Below are 17066 nucleotides of genomic sequence, written 5' to 3' on the forward strand. Positions count from 1 at the left end.
TAGCCTGGGCTGGACCAGAGAGAGCAAATCCTTTCCGAAACGTGATATCTGGAATCTCAGGACCCACGAACACGAGGTGGCAGCAAAGCCTCTGACACCAAACCCACCAGCCCAGGGATCAATGAGCTCATTTCTGCCCACAGAGGCTCCTGCTGAGATTTCCTCTGTTAACAGTGATGCTAACCCGATTAACCCCCCTGCGACAAGCCCCCATCGCCCGAACACACCCAGCGACGGGAAGGAACACCCATGCAGGGAGTTATTCTCCATCCAGCGGCACCGGGCACCTGCGGGTTGGGGGGGGTGCTGGGGTCACAGGCGATGCTGTGCTGGTCACAGCAGCCAGGTTTCACGCTCGAGCCGAGGAGGTGCTTCCCCAGCACCGTTATTCCACATCCTCTTTGAATAGCGAAGAGGATGAGAAGGTATGGGAGGGATTCACCATCCCTTCCAGCTGACAGGAGAGACGTGCTTCGGCAACGGAAGTCTTCAAGGCAATTGAGTATTTATAACCTGACACCCCCCCCTCCCCGGGCATTCATTGCACCTATTTAGTTTCATCGAAGCGTGGCCAGGAAGGATATCAAGTTGTGCAACAGCTGGAGGAAGTCAAGTGGCTTTTTTTTATCTTCTCATCATCCTCATATCGCCATATCACGCCTTGGACCTAAGGTTTTATGTATTTGCAGGTGACACCTTTGCAGCGCAGACAACCAGATCAACAGTGGATTTTCTTTCTTTAATTAGGCTGATGGAGAGTCCCCGTAGTTCACCATCTCCTACGTTACATGCTGTGATACTCCAGCCACTTATTTAACTTTGTCCCCCACCTCATTACTGCTCTGCCCATTTTTGTATTGCCAAGGTGAAACAGGTTTATCGTCACAAGAAGTTGCAGAGCTCAGCAACGTCAGGGAGAGGTTGTAGCCATCTCAGAAGAGACGCTCCAGCATTGTGGGATAACCATAATACCTGAATTATTACTCACTGTTGAAGGCCAACTGTTGCCCTATGAATTGCCATCATTCTGTTTCAGGGTTAACAGCTCATTGAAACAGAAGGGGCAATTTCCATTTCTCTGTCAGAGCTCTTGCTTTGGCTGTTTGTGGATTTAAGCCATGAGGATTGGGAGGAGGGAGGCAGCGCCTGGGAGGAAAGCAGCAGGCAGGGAAGCTCTGGAAGACCCCCAGACATCCAGGACACTTCCCGAACCTAGAAAAATGTAACCCCGTAGTGCCGCTTGCTAGAAAACCTCTGCTTTCTGTAGTGAATGTGAGGGGTAGCAGCTTGCCCACCATCGCAGCAGATTTAGGACCAAAATCAGTCCTCCCACCTTGCAGCCCTTTGAGAAACCCCTAAGGACAGGGCAGACCATCATTCCCTCCGTGAAGCTCCCAGGTAAGCTCTTCCGAAGCACGGCATCCAGCACCGGCACCGTTATTTTATTGACTCAATTACCCCCTGGGTTGATGTGCCGTCCCCAAGCTAGGTACCACTGCACGCTGCAGCTCCTCCCTGACGTACCAGCTGTTTTGTCCCTGCTCTACAAAGTGAGACCAGATTTTTCCCCGCTGTGCATCATAAGCCCGACGCCGAGAGCAGCCTGCGGGATTTAAGGGCAAGAGCAAAGGCACTCACGTTGAACTCCTCCCGAAAGAGCTTGTTGTCATCTGCCATCCGGCGGTTGATCTCCTCTTCCAGCTTATCGACGGGCAGAGGAGGATATTTACGGTTGGTGCTGGGGGAGCGGGCGAGCAGTGGCATGCTCTGAGGCTCTGCAATGACACCCATGCATCAGAGGTGCCCACCCAGCCGCCCCCCGTGCCCAGCACTCATCCATGCCCAGGTGGGCACAGGGACCTCACACACTCTGGGCTGTCCACTTTTAGGACCACCTCACATCCTCACTGTCCTGTATTTTCATAGAATCATGGCATGGTTTGGGTTGGTAGGGACCTTAAAGATCATCTAGTTCCAACCACCCTTTCACGGGCAGGGACACCTTCCACTAGACCAGGTTGCTCAAAGCCCCATCCAGCCTGGCCTTGAACGCTTCCTGGCCTTTTGTTCTTCCTACGGACAGCGCACAAAAATTTGGGGATGCTACGATAAGCGAAACTCTTTCAGCACCCTGTGGCTGAGTGTTACACTGTTGTAGAGGCAGGATAGGGCAATGAGGACCAAGTCTAACAGCCCCATGCAACGCTACAGGCTTGGGGAAGAGTGGCTGGAAAGCTGCCTGTCGGAAAAGGACCTGGGGGTGCTGGTCGACAGCCGGCTGACCATGAGCCGGCAGTGTGCCCAGGCGGCCAAGAAGGCCAAGGGCATCCTGGCCTGTATCAGAAATAGTGTGGCCAGCAGGAGCAGGGAAGTGATCGTGCCCCTGTACTCGGCCCTGGTGAGGCCGCACCTCGAATACTGTGTTCAGTTTTGGGCCCCTCACTACAAGAAGGACATTGAGGTGCTGGAGCGTGTCCAGAGAAGGGCAACGAGGCTGGTGAAGGGTCTGGAGAACAAGTCTGATGAGGAGCGGCTGAGGGAACTGGGGTTGTTTAGCCTGGAGAAAAGGAGGCTGAGGGGAGACCTCATCGCTCTTTACAAGTCCCTGAAAGGAGGTTGTAGCGAGGTGGGGTCGGTCTCTTCTCCCAAGTAACAAGCGATAGGATGAGAGGAAATGGCCTCAAGTTGCACCAGGGGAGGTTTAGATTGGATATTAGGAAATATTTCTTCACCGAAAGGGTTGTCAAGCACTGGAACAGGCTGCCCAGGGAAGTGGTGGAGTCCCCATCCCTGGAGGTATTTAAAAGACGTGTAGATGTGGTGCTTAGGGACATGGTGTAGTGGTGGACTTGGCAGTGTTAGGTTAAGGGTTGGACTCAACGATCTTAAGGGTCTTTTCCAACCTGAACGATTCTATGATTCTAAGTAATCAATACTGGGGGATGAAGACCACCTCTCTGAATTCAGACTTCACTCTCACTCATGTGGAAATTTTGGCACCATCACCGTGACATAATTCCCAGGTGGACACAGAAAAGGTAGCTGTTGCTTGTGGTTCCTCAGTGAAACCAAGAAAGGCCATGCAAGGGTTATACCAACACAACTGACAGTTTATGAAGTTCACACCTTCCCTTACAGCAATGTAAAACTTGGGTAGGGAAGGTCTTAGCTGCCAACGTAAAAAAAAAGGTGCTGATTTTAAGTTAGCACTCACTCTGAAGGTGTTTGGTTTATGCAGAGGGAGTTCAGAAAAAGGATCTGAACCGAGTCTAAGAGGTGGTGACTCCTTTTCAGCTCCTACTTGATGTAGTGACTACATCAGTGGACACGGGAAGGGCTACAGATGTCGTCTATCTGGACCTCTGTAAGGCCTTTGACACGGTCCCCCACAACATCCTTCTCTCTAAACTGGAGAGGTATGGATTTGATGGGTGGGCTGTCCGGTGGGTGAGGAATTGGTTGGATGGTCGCATCCAGAGGGTAGTGGTCAACGGCTCAATGTCCAGATGGAGATTGGTGACGAGTGGTGTCCCGCAGGGGTCCATATTGGGACCGGTACTGTTTAATGTCTTCATCAATGACATAGACAGCGGGATCGAGTGCACCCTCAGCAAGTTTGCAGATGACACCAAGCTGAGTGGTGCGGTCAACACACCAGAGGGATGGGATGCCATCCAGAGGGACCTGGACAAGTCCGAGAAGTGGGCCCGTGTGAACCTCATGAGGTTCAACAAGGCCAAGTGCAAGGTCCTGCACCTGGGTCAGGGCAACCCCCGGTATCACTACAGGCTGGGGGATGGAGGGATGGAGAGCAGCCCTGCCGAGAAGGACTTGGGGGTACTGGTGGGTGAAAAGCTGGACAAGAGCCAGCAATGTGCGCTCACAGCCCAGAAGGCCAATCGTATCCTGGGCTGCATCCAAAGCAGCGTGGCCAGCAGGTCGAGGGAGGGGATTCTGCCCCTCTGCTCTGCTCTGGTGAGACCCCACCTGCAGCACTGCGTCCAGCTCTGGAGCCCTCAGCATAAGAAAGACACGGACCTGTTGGAGCGGGTCCAGAGGAGGGACACGAAAATGATCAGGGGGATGGAACAGCTCTGCTATGGAGAAAGGCTGAGAGAGTTGGGGTTGTTCAGCCTGGAGAAGAGAAGGCTCCAGGGAGACCTTCTTGCAGCCTGTCAGTACTTAAAGGGGGCTTATAAAAAAGATGGCAGCAAGCTTTTTAGCAGGGCCTGTTGCGACAGGACAAGGGGGAATGGCTTTAAACTAAAGGGGGGCAGATTTAGACTAGATAGAAGGAAGCAATTTTTTATGCTGAGAGTGGTGAAGCACTGGCCCAGGTTGCCCCGAGAGGTGGTGGATGCCCCATCCCTGGAAACATTCCAGGTCAGGTTGGACGGGGCTCTGAGCAACCTGATCTGGTTGAAGATGTCCCTGCCCACGGCAGGGGGGTTGGACTAGATGGCCTTTAGAGGTCCCTTCCAACCGAAATAGTTCTATGATTCTGTGATTCTACTTTGGTGCCTACATAAGGACAGAGATGCCCAACTTCAGACCCTCAACAGGCAGCTCTGGCTCAAAGTCAGAAAACGAGACAAGCTCAGGGACAGAAGAGTTTGCACATTACGGCAGGCTTGCACAAGACTTTAAAAATGCATTTATGCATCTTTAAGAGGTCCAAAAAGGTTTTTATAACGAAAAACCAATGTATTCTCTGCTTTCTCTCAGAAATGTTAGTTTGGTGCCTACAGTTAGCGTGAAGATTTGCGTGAGAGTTTTAATCAGCTGTCATCCTAATTTGAAAGGGTAGAAGGATGTTTAATTATTCCCCAAAGATGTGTTTTTTCAAAAAAGGTTCTTATTTGAGTCAGAGAGGTACTGTGAAAATTCAAGAGGAACATGAGTAGTTCGGTGTTGGAAGTGATCGCACATTTTAATATTAACCACTTGAGGGCAAACATTTTGTCGCTGGAATGAAAGTTGGGAAATAAATTTTCATTCTATAAAAGTTTGCCAAAATCATGGAAAACAGAGAAAGTTCAGAACAAGAAACAAATAAAAATGTAGATGGAAAAATACTTCCCTACAAAAACATGAGGTGGGAGAACAAAGCCGTGACATCCAGCCCACTGAGTCCTCAGGCACTGTCATTGCACCGGGCTCAAACTGCGACAGTGCCGCATCCACGGGCTCTCCTGGACTTTTACAGAGGTCTGTCTTCTGCTGTTTAATATTTATATTATTCTGGTGTGTTTATATTTATTCGGGTGTATAATATCTATATTATTCCCACCAGGAATAATATAAACATACACTCAGGACCGCCTTCATACGCCCTTCCAAGACCATACTTAAAGAGCACACAATCTTCATTTTCCTTTTTACACATTTCCAGCAAACCACCTCTGCAAACCAGTATTCGGCGAGCGTGTTCCCGTTTCCATTCAAGCTGGCCAGTGAAAGGTGCCGCTGGCTACGACGCTGGCCACATGCCCAGCAAGTTGCACGTCTCTCATTGCCGTGTTGGAAGGCAATGCCCATTGGAAAGGCAGAATGGTTAGCAGACCAGCCTGGGTAGCTCTGCGCTGCCCAGCGAGCTGCCCCGGAGGGCATAAACCAAACCTGCTTTTGCCACTTAAAGGGTTTTATGGCATTTTTGCATTTTTTACATTTTTTAGGAGAATTGCTGGTTATTTCACTAGCTAACTTTGGCCGATTCCAAGCTTGGGGGGGGGGGGGGGGGGAACCTCCTAAAATATTCCATTGTTATTCTTAGGAACGTTTGCATTGACCCGTTTTGATCTGAACAGAGCTTATTCCTTCTGTGAGATGCATTTTTGCTCCCCGTGTCGCACCGACGTGGGACTCACCTGCATCATCCGTCCGGCCGTTGGACAATCGAAAGGAGTTGGAGTGACTCCCTGCTTGCTTGTATTTCTTGAACCTACCAAAGAAAGGGAGCGGAGAACGTCAGTAGATACCCACCAAGAAGCCCAGGTTACCTTCTGGATGAGAGATGCAGCCACGAAGGGCTTTCCTCACTTTCTTATGGCTTGATGAACTAGCTGGTGGGTCCAAGAGGCTACGGGACCTCTAAAATCCTGCTTACGGGCCTAACTTTTAACGGACCACATCTGGAAAGGCTGCAGGAGACCAGAGCAAGGTGAAAGCCAGGAGGAGAAGCCTTAAGGCTGCTTTTTATGGAGGACACCCCAAGGAGTTCCTGCTCCACGGGCTGATTCAGCAAAGCACATCAACTCCAGGTTGATCCGTCCTTCTGCAGCAAAGCCCTTCTCCATGTGCTTTTAACTTGAAGCAGATGCTTACGCTCCATTTGGCTGAAGTTAAGGGTTTTGCTGAATCACCAGGCAGGCAGCGGTGAACAAAAACCCTTTTTTTAAGGGCTGGAAGCCAGGTGGGGAGGACTCAAACTCTGCTGCTGCCGAACTCCCGAGGCAAAACTCTCATCAGGTTCACTGCTGCGAGGGCAGGCCCGGAGCCAGGAGACGAAGGGAATTTTTCCACCGTTAAGGAAATTGTTTTTTCTTTTTTTTTTTTGCTTATTTAATCACCAAAATGGTGAGTAAATTAAAATCTTTACTGCAGGTGAACAAACACCCTCTTCTAGCTGAGCAGATATGCACTCAGGAGCTGGGAATGCTACATTTTGAGCAGCCCAGATGCTTGGATTTTTTAAAAATGGACCTAAAAAGGCTCTGTTATGTTCTAGTTCCAGCTACAGCATCACCTAATGCTCCTAACAAGCTCCGGTCGTACGCCACCTCGCAGCGGAAGGTGCATAGGCACGAAGTACAGGTCTGGTACCCAAGGCAGAGCTTGGTTCTGGATGTTGGATCACGTTCGATATCGAGATGGGAATCCAGGAATAACACACCCGGTTACACATGCAAAGGGCTTTCCGGCTCGAGCGCTGTGTTCAGCTTCCCTGGATTACTCAATCCAACTCCTTTAGCCTCGCAAGGAAACTTTACCTGCTTTTTAACTGCACTGACAGGACTTTAGTTTAATCTATCCTACTAAATATGACATTTTCAGTAGCAGAACAGGCAGTACCCCACACGAGGATCAGCTTTACAGAGAAAGGAATAAGCACCATTTACTAGATAACCCCAAACACCATTTTCATTATCCTTACGGGTTTCTTTTTAAAACAGCGGCTGTGTCAGCCTTTAGCTTAGGAAACAGCGCAAAAGGCTTATTCCTGTTCATTCAGTAATTAATTTCTGCCAAACAAGGGAACTCAGCATTAAAGCATCTCTTACCTTAACATGTACAGCACAATAATAATAAATACTATGACTAGAAGGGAAGACAGGGCCACCATCACAGCTATAATTGGAGTCTCATCTGCAATAGGAAAAGAAAGGTGTGGTTATCAACATCGAAAACCATCCAGTGCCATCATTTAACAGGGCAGAGCTCTACAATTTCTGCTTGCAAAATAATAATAATAATAATAATAATAATAATAATAATAATAATAATAATAATAGTAATAGTAGTAATAATAATAATAATAGGTATTGAGTAAGGTTATGTTTGTCCAGTCTGACAGTGAAGACAGATACATGACCTGAGAGCGCACCACGTATCCCAGACACTCTGAGGTTAGATTAAAACCTGTAACCACTATTCAAAGCACCTCAGTCTTCTCTAAGAGCTGTTCACTGTGAAACTGTGACCTTGTAGATGAAAATAGTGACTGAGGAAGTTGTGAGTGGGCTATTTTAGGGGTTTCTTCTGCACAATTGAACGTGCCCACGGTGGCCCACCAGCCACCGGTAGAAGTTTGCTTTATCACCTGGGGACCTGCAAAGTCTTCTGCCTGAGACGTAAGGATCCATACAAGAAGTTCTAAACAGGTCCATGAGTTTGGTGTAGCATGATAAGGAACTTTATATTGAAATAAGTGAAAACCGTGGCCTTTGTAAGATGCCACAGATACCACATTTGTAAAAAAGTCACGATTTTGCTTCCAGTTCTGTGTCAAATAGGGCGATGTTTCATGCTGCACGTGGGCTCTGAACACCTTCAGGCTGAGGTTTCCTGGAGAGGCTCAGGGCTACTGAGCTACTTATCATCTGTCTGGCTCATCGCAAAGAGGCGGCTCCTGCTGGGACTTCTTTCCTCCCTGGAAATATTGAGTTCAGAGCGGAGGTGATGTTAGACAACCCATCGTGCACGTTCTGCACTGCAAGGCCACCGAGTATGAACTAATTTGGCTCACTTCGTTGTTCGGTCCCTCGCAGACGCTTCTCAAGAGCAGGCACCACACAATTCCCTTACAAACACACTTTGATTAGGCACATCTGAAACGTTCCCATCCTCCGGGACCCACAAGAGATTTTTTTTTTAAATAAACTATTTGTAACTTGGCCCGGAGGTCAGTGAAACAGCAGTCGGCGCAAGCAAATTACCCAGATGGGGTTGGAAGCCAAGCAACGCTAACCAGATAGGAAAATGTCCCTGAAGGGCGTTTTTTCAGATAAATGTGGGTGCCAGCGACGCCAGCTGGGGGTATTTTCATTTTCCATCAGCTCACTCAATCTGTATGGGCCACCGCACCGTGTCTACACACCTCGGCCCCCCGAGACTGCAGGGCATGACCCCCCTTTCCACCTTCTGTGCATCCGTTTCCCTGCCAGGGCAGATTCCTGCTCCACGTGTCTCAGCAATTTCAACCAGCAGGTTTTCTGAGGTGGGATTTATTTTGTCCATCTCTCTCTGACTACTGAGCTACCAAGGGGCACTCTGGTTATATTTCTGCATTTGTCTCTCTGTGGTCGTGAGGTCTAGAAATGTTATTCCAACCAGAAGATATGATTTTTGTGTAACGATTTGAAGGCAATGACCTGGCATGGCAAATAAAACCATGAAATCCTCCCAGTCTTGCATGTCTTTGTTCTTTCCATCTACCGTCCTCATGTGTCGGCATCTCCCCCAGTCCAGCAGCAAAAAGCCAAGGAATTTATTGGGAGGCATTTCTGCGTCCCGCATGCTCAGTAGCTGCTTGAGCCTTAGCATTACGCACCGTGAGGCTTTCCAAAAGCAAGACCAGGAAGGCAAAGCAACCACGGAGCGTCTTAGCCCAACCACAGCCAGCCCTTGCCTCTCCTCTAACGTGCTTCCCCTTGAGACCTCTAACCGTAACCATCATCACCATCCTGGCTGGAGGAGGGGAAGGTGACAAAGCCCACAGCGCTGTGCCCCCACTATGCATCGTTGGACCATTTCTCCTGCCTTGGACGGAGCTAAGCTCAGCCTAACCGGTGCTGAGCCAGGCAGGGGCCGCTGCGGCAGCGCCGGTTGGCAGGAGACGTGATTTATGGGCCGGGGTTTCGGCAGGGGTGCCTCTGGCAGCAGGATGCAAGGAGCCTGGGGGGTTGTTTTTTTTTTTGCAGCCGTTCTTTCGACACATCTGGCAGGATGAGTTAGAGCTTTTCCACCGTGGCTGCTAACCGCCGGCGTGCTGCCCGGCCCACCCAGCAAAGCCCAGGCAGGAAACAAGCTGGAGGGTCCTCAGTCAGTCCCTCCTTCCCTGCCCAGCCCTGGCGAGCGGTGCCAGCCCCCCCCGCAGCTCCTGTCCCGCTTGAGCCTCGGCCCCGGGGGTTTCACGCTTGCAATTCGCTTGGAGAAGGGACAAGGACTCAACCCTCTGCTTCCACAGACCTGCAGTGCTGGAGCACCCACCTCGCTCCAGAGACTGGAAGTCATCAGGACGCTTAAATCTTGTCCTAGCACCTCTGAGGAGCCAGCAAACCATCTTCTGACGCTCGAGATCATGTCTCCAAATGTAGGTAGAGGTGCTATATAGCGGTCTATAGGCTGTCCCCTATACATCACACAGGCCCGGGCGCAGCTGCCCAGCAGAGAGGGGCAGGGCTGAGCAGCCCTCCTTGCTCATCGCTGTCAACGCCTGCCCACAAAACTTGAGTCAAATCGAGCAGACAAGAAACTAAGGGATCATAAGCAAAAAAAATGGGGGTAAAAGAAATGGAAGCAAAGACGTAGGGTCAATATTTCTTACACAAAACCCCCAGCACACAAGATGTGGAGCTCCTGGAAAAGCAAATCCTGGTTGCAGAGGGGGAGCAGAGCAGAAGCAAGAATTTAAATCCTATCTCTTAGATCTCAAGGAGAGTTTAAATCACAGGCCAGCTACGTTCCCTGCAAACATCACAAAGAGCCTGCAGGAGCAGATCCGTTTTGTTTTCCTGCAATATTTCCTTCCTGGTCATATCTGGGAGGTGGAAAAAGAAGCCACACCAGACACTGCGGCTCAGGATAAACCAGTGAGTGTATTCACAAAACACCTTAAATTACTCCCTTGGGAGCACGTCGCATGCACGCTCATGCTTTGCTCGGGACCAAGCCAGACTGCCATCGTACGCCGCTCGGCACAGCAGTCCTCCAGCCCCATCTCCTACAAGGTGCTGCCATGGCAGTGAGGAGCGTTGGGAGAGGTATGCAACAAGCAGAGCAATGCTTCAAAGCCAGAGGATCCTCCCGAGCTCCAGGTCTCTCTGCTGCTTTCTGTCCATCCTGGTGGGATACGGACGCATTATTTCAACCCATCCATAGGGAAACAGGAGAGGGTTCGTTGCCTTCTTTCTTCAAAGCATGCCTGGATGCCTTTCTGGAAGGTAGGCACAGCCCCTTCTCTGCCCATGTGAACCTCATGAGGTTCAACAAGGCCAAGTGCAAGGTCCTGCACCTGGGTCGGGGCAACCCCTGGTATCAATACAGGCTGGGGGATGAAGGGATTGAGAGCAGCCCTGCCGAGAAGGACTTGGGGGGACTGGTGGGTGAAAAATTGGATGTCAGCTGGCAACATGTGCTCGCAGCCCAGAAAGTGAACTGTATCCTGGGCTGCATCCAAAGCAGCGTGGCCAGCAGGTCGAGGGAGGGGATTCTGCCCCTCTACTCTGCTCTGCTGAGACCCCACCTGCAGCACTGCGTCCAGCTCTGGAGCCCTTGGCATAAGGAAGACACGGACCTGTTGGAGCGGGTCCAGAGGAGGGACACGAAAATGATCAGGGGGATGGAACAGTTCTGCTATGGAGAAAGGCTGAGAGAGTTGGGGTTGTTCAGCCTGGAGAAGAGAAGGCTTCGGGGAGACCTTCTTGCAGCCTGTCAGTACTTAAAGGGGGCTTATGAAAAAGATGGCGGCAAACTTTTTAGCAGGGCCTGTTGCAACAGGACAAGGGGGAATGGCTTTAAACTAAAGGTGGTAGCTGTAAACTGGATATAAGGAAGAAATTGTTTACGCTGAGGATGGTGAGACACTGGCACAGGTTGCCCAGAGAGGTGGTGGATGCCCCATCCCTGGAAACATTCCAGGTCAGGCTGGACGGGGCTCTGAGCAACCTGATCTAGTTGAAGATGTCCCTGCCCACGGCAGGGGGGAGTTGGACGAGATGGCCTTTAGAGGTCCCTTCCAACCCAAACCATGCTGTGATTCTATGGTGCAACCATTGGATGACCCCTTCAGGAGGCACATCAGGAGGCGGCACACCTCCTAGGCATTAGCGTCTCTCCAGCCAAGGACCAGGGTTTTCTGCTTACTGAAATGACCGCTTCATCCATCATACCAACTCTAGGCACAGAGCAGGAGAAGGCAGGGCACTTCTCTTCCACACTGCCCCACCAGGAAGGGATCTGTCTTGCTGATACATCGCCACAGCTGTCTCAGATGTGGAGCTTGAGCCTGGAGCACGGCATCACCCCTTGAACAGGTAGAGTCATAAATATTTGTGCAGCTTTACTCTCTTCCCCCTGGGGAAAGCAGGCAAGACTTTTTAGCAAGCCTGCCAAGGACGCCTGAGTTAGCCTCTCCCTTCCAGGCTTGCGAAGGATTAAACCGTCTCGTTAGCAGCCATAGCACAAGAAGACCTTATGGATGCCCTAAAAGGCCACGGTCGCTAAAAGGGGATGGGGAAGGACTTGCAGACGCTGTGAGCGTTGGGTGCTGCTGGGAAAGGCAAACCACTGATTTCCATCAGTTGACTTCAGGAAAAATCCCCTTCTGACCCCAAATCAGAAGACCAGGGTGAGCAGAGCCACCTGCAAACATCCTTCCACGCCACCCTGCTCGGCACCGACACTCCAGCACGGGCAGCTCCATCACCCAACAGCCCCAAAGCTTGCAGAGATCTCTTCTGTCAACGCCGATTTGGGAGGGGGATGGAAATAAAAGGGCTACTTGTGTCCTGCAAGAGTCGTAAATAATCAGTTGTCAAAGTGTACTTGGTGGTTGAGATACACCATGGTGGGTGGTTGCACGTGACAGCACGAGTGCCAGCAATAAGAGGCAGAAGATTTTCACTAATTCGGATAAAAAGTAGTTTTCTGCTCCTCATCTTCAAAATAACCCTCAATCAACATTTTGTTAGGAAAGCTTTTAATTTTGCAATATCATTGCAAATATCCCCCCAGAATAATCCTCCAAGTCACAGGACTTGGAAAATATTAATTACTTGATTAATAGTAATGGTAATATTAATATTAGCAATATTAATATTGATACCATTAGGAAGTCAGATTTTTTTCCCATTTTTCGTTTCTGTGCTCTCAGGAGCAGGGATGAACGGCGTCAGAGATAGCACAAAACAACACCTAAGCCATGCCAGATCCAAGGGAATTACGCAGAATATTTCTACAGCACCTTAACCATTATTTTAAACGAATTCCCTCGGGCCCGCGTCCCTTTTATTCCCCCTGTGCCAATGTGTACTGACAGTAACTATCGCAGAGCATCTGTCTTTTCCTCTACACCATCAGCGGGACAGTGCAGGTTTGGCACACCGGGCAGTGCAAAGCGGATTGCCGTGGAGTTTACAAAGCTGAGACACCCATCAGAGCAATGATGAAAACACACAGAGGAAGCGTGTTTCTATAGGTAGCGACCAGACCGGCTGTACCTCCGCTCTACCCGCTCCCATGCTGCTAAAGCAATGAGTAATTGCAAATACTCTGGTAGCGATGCCAGTTCTCAGAACTGAGAGATGGAAAAATGCGCCTAAGTGCTATCATATTGCAAGAAATGGATTTGTGCTACTGCTCGCCAACAGAATTAAGGAGAATAATAATTATTCACGTCACTTGCAGAATGGGTCCGGATCAAATAGGGTAAGTCACAGTCAATAAAGACAATTCATAAGCAAAAAAAGAAGGAAATGTCTTGAATGGCTTCTTAGATCTTGGTCATCCGACTCAAGAGACGGTAACGCTGATATTTTCAGAGCGTTCAGCAGGAACTCGTTGTCTCTAATAGGACATGTACAAATTGGTACGGAATTGTTTATTTCTGAAAAGAGGAGCCCAACACAAATTAAGATATCAGTGTGTCACCAGCTCTCCTGAAGAGCTTGATAGGCTTTGTAAAAGCAAGTTTGGAAGTGTGTCATAAGGAGAGCTATCTAATAGCAGAATACTTCTGGAAATGCTTTTACTGAGGGCTTGACTACAGAGCAAGGAAATATAAAATTCTTACCTCTTCTGTCAGAGTTACCTGCAAAAAAAGAAAACAAAAGTCTCTTAGCAACAAAGAAATACACATTTTAATAAGACAGGAAGGATCAAAGACCAAGACAGTAACAAATTTAGTAACTCTCATCATCTTCTTGTAAATCTTTCCTTTAAAACACCAGCTACAAAGCCAGGATGTTAAAATGAGTTTCAGCCTTCACTTAGTAACAAGGAAAAAGGAACAAAACCCAACTTTTTATCAGCAGAGCAGGGAGCTGAAGCCGAGCTGTAACATCGATAAACACAACTTACGGCTCTTAATCGACAACACAGACCGTTCAACCCTATAACCAGCAAGTCACTGGTGTAATTCATTAGCACTTAAATATTAAGAGAGAACACTCGTGCATAATTTTAAAAGAGTGGCTGAGCCAAGAGTTCAATTAAGAGCAGCTGGGCTCAGGGGTGGGGATGACGGGCATCCAAGGAAACCTCTGCCCGCTGTTTTGGGTGTCTCATCTAGAGGAAACCAGAACAAACGTGGGCTGATGAGAGCACAGCCCAGCTCTCCTGCTGCAACGCTGCCGGCACAGGCACCCCACGCCCGTTTTACGTGTGAAGAGCTGCAGCACGGGGTTAAGGACAATCTTGGTAGGTTTGGAGAAGCAGGAACTGTCTGTACAACATGTAACTCATGCGGCACCTTCTGCCCCTGTCCCTCTCTTGAGCGCCACTTAATTCTTCCATGACTGATATCCAAATTCCCCATTAAGATTAATGGCAAAGGCAGCCCTAAAACTAATTTTGCTCCTTGACAAATTACTTGAAATAAAAAAAGAATCAGGTTTGGTCATTTGTTCTCGGGACCGACATCAAGTGAGAAGCCACATGTGGCCTTGATGGTGCAACGGCCAACGTGTCATGGCGTACACCGAGGGAGTTCACCAAAACCAGCAACCCAAGTCATAAAAAAAGTAGCAAAGACACAGAAGTGATAAATTCAGTCCCCCGCTAGCAGACTTCGTATTACAAAATCCAGATCTTAGCAGTACTGAAGGCTTTTGCCTCCATCACTCCCACTCGAAGGCTACGTTTATTCTAAACTTGCACCGTGCGTGTATCTAAGGTTACTCTGGACTCCTTCACTCTGCAAAAAAGCCTTGAGGATTTGTGTTTGAAAGGAAGCTGGATGAGTTCGGGGATGGCAGGACACTACAAAAGTTGGGTTGCAAACTTCCTTCAGCCACATCCCTTCCTATGTTGGTAGCAAAGACAACTTCACTGCAGCTTCGTGGGCTGTGGTTTCCAAAGATGCCCAGAGGAAGAGGGCACACACATCTCACTGACGCGAAGAGGGGTTTAGACACCCAACACCCAATATCCCTTGAGGAATTTATTCTTAAGGAATGTACGCTTGACATCTCCCCGCATTAACTCCAGTATTATCTTCTTTCGGTCTTTTCTACCCCACCACCAAGTTACCCATCCTGTTTTTCCACTAAATCCTGCACTGCCAAGGCTTTCACTATAACCTTTAGCAGGCACTGCTACGTAACAGTTGCAACTCAGAGGCACGTGGTATCAAAGCTGGGTCTCAAACGATGCAGCAATGGGCAAACCATGGCTGAAGAATCACAGATCAGCTAAGATTTCTGGTCACCTCAGCCTCTTTTTGCCTGATTTTTGCACTTAACCTACATTGAGCAGCCAAACTCTACATTCCTAGGGGCCACTTTTATGATGTGCCAAGGGGGAATGACAGCAGCATGGCAATAGAGACAAATTTTGCTCATCCAGACCTTTCAAAGATTAAAGTAGCCCAAGTAATGGGGAAAAAACTGATAACGTAAGCATAGAATCACGGAATAGTTTGGGTTGGAAGGGACTTCAAAGATCATCTAGTCCAACCCCCCTGCCGTGGGCAGGGACATCTTCAACTAGATGAGGTTGCTCAAAGCCCCGTCTGACTTGACCTTGAACACTTCCAGGGATGGGGCACCCATTCCATCATCAGATGTGCCAGCAAATGCAAGACTGAGACATCCAGCGCATGGAATACTCTGCTCAGTAAGGTCTCACCGCATTGCTCCTGGCGCTCACCACGGTGGAGAGCGAGCACCTTCAGATGGTTTATCAAATCGTGTGTGGCTTGTGTCTGCAAGCAGTTTAGCAGCCATCAGGTGGAGCAAACAGGTTACCCTACCAGATGGGCCAGCACCGTCCTACGGCACTATCCTTCATCCCCAGCTTGGCTAATTTTGGATAATGAGCCAACTTACCAGCTTTCCCCAGGAGCTGGATCTCACCCCTGCTTGGCCACCTCTAGTCTAAGCCTTACCTCCTGTGGGACGGGGACTGCCTTGTTGTGTGTGTGCTTGTACAGTGCCAAAAAGCATGGCTTGAGCCCACAGTGGCTACCAAAACACAAATAAATGCAGCAACACTCTGGATAACCGAAGCTCTGCAGCTGAGCAGCAACCCGGAGTGATTTATTGCTACTGCCTACACAGACCCGTTACGGATCAACTTTTCAGCCAGCACCTGGGAGCTCTGCAGCACTAGCCCTGTTTCACACGCCGGAAACCACAAAAAGCGATTAAATTAATCTGTGACAAAAGTGGAAGGAGATCCTAGGGTTTCTGGTGCCCCAGCATCTTGGCAAGAAGCCCAAACCTTCAGCAGGACAAATCTCTTCTGATCTGGTCAGTTCAGGGAGTTATATTGTTTCGTATCACCATGGAATTTGCCCCAAAATGTCTTCTCGTTCCCTTCTGTTCAGCAAAACAAAAGAAGAGCAAAGACACAAACCCGGAGGCAGGGTGGCCTGGAGAAGAGGTGAAGGAGATGCCTACCGTTGTGGGCAGCGGAAGAGGTCTCTTGCGTTGTCACCGTCGCACTGAAATTCCTCTCCGTCGTCTCCGCTTCTGTGCTGGGGAGAGTGGTGCGCGGAGCGGATGGCGTCACGCTGGGTAGCAGGGAGGTGGCTGGAGGCACGGGCACGGTTGTCCCCAGGATGGAGGTGTTGAGGCTGGCAGCGGTGGTGCTGGGGGAGATCCTGGTGGCTGTGGTTGTGGGTGGCTTTGACGCCACGGTAGAAACAGTCACTGGAGTGCTAATGTTGAGGCTGTTTGCGCTCGTCGTAGTCCCATCCTGAGGACCTGCTGTAGGAGCTTTGGTGGGACTCCTGGGGGAGGTGGGCACTGTTGTGGGTGGCTCTGCGAGAGGAGAAAGCGCAAGGGAACCTCCATGAGATACCTTTCAGTAACACTGGAGGGTTTAGATGCTGGAGATTCGTGCGACTGTAACTACAAGGCCAAAAAATCCCAAGTCCGGGACAGGGAATGCTTTGCACAGCACGGTGATGCACACCCTATAAAAGCAGGTAACTTGAATACGTATTACGATATCGAGGAGGTACAAAGGTTAGAGCCTCTGTAGGAGAGGATCAGTATTTGCTAGAGGTAAAATCTGCAGGTCCCATTTATGAGCACCTGCAGCCCATCACCCTCTTTTTGATACTTAATATTGCAGTTAAGTGGAGGGCAGAAGGGGTAAGTCACCGAGCATGCGAGCACTTACTC

At 49.5% G+C, this 17066-nt stretch overlaps 1 protein-coding gene across 4 annotated transcripts in view; it reads right to left on the reverse strand.

Moving 5' to 3' along the window:
* The window catches only part of PTPRA (protein tyrosine phosphatase receptor type A), a 133174-nt gene that overhangs the window by 13542 nt on the left and 102566 nt on the right, over positions 1 to 17066 (reverse strand). For all 4 annotated transcript variants that reach the window (XM_076335670.1, XM_076335669.1, XM_076335668.1 and 1 more), the window contains 5 exons: positions 16338 to 16700; positions 13511 to 13528; positions 7281 to 7365; positions 5868 to 5941; positions 1639 to 1775 (listed from right to left, as the gene is read on the reverse strand). In XM_076335670.1, the coding sequence (XP_076191785.1) occupies positions 1639 to 1775; positions 5868 to 5941; positions 7281 to 7365; positions 13511 to 13528; positions 16338 to 16700 (677 nt within the window). The remainder of the gene's footprint in view (positions 1 to 1638; positions 1776 to 5867; positions 5942 to 7280; positions 7366 to 13510; positions 13529 to 16337; positions 16701 to 17066) is intronic.

The sequence above is a fragment of the Aptenodytes patagonicus genome, chromosome 4, assembly GCF_965638725.1.
Source record: "Aptenodytes patagonicus chromosome 4, bAptPat1.pri.cur, whole genome shotgun sequence".
NCBI classification, from domain to species: Eukaryota; Metazoa; Chordata; class Aves; order Sphenisciformes; family Spheniscidae; genus Aptenodytes; species Aptenodytes patagonicus.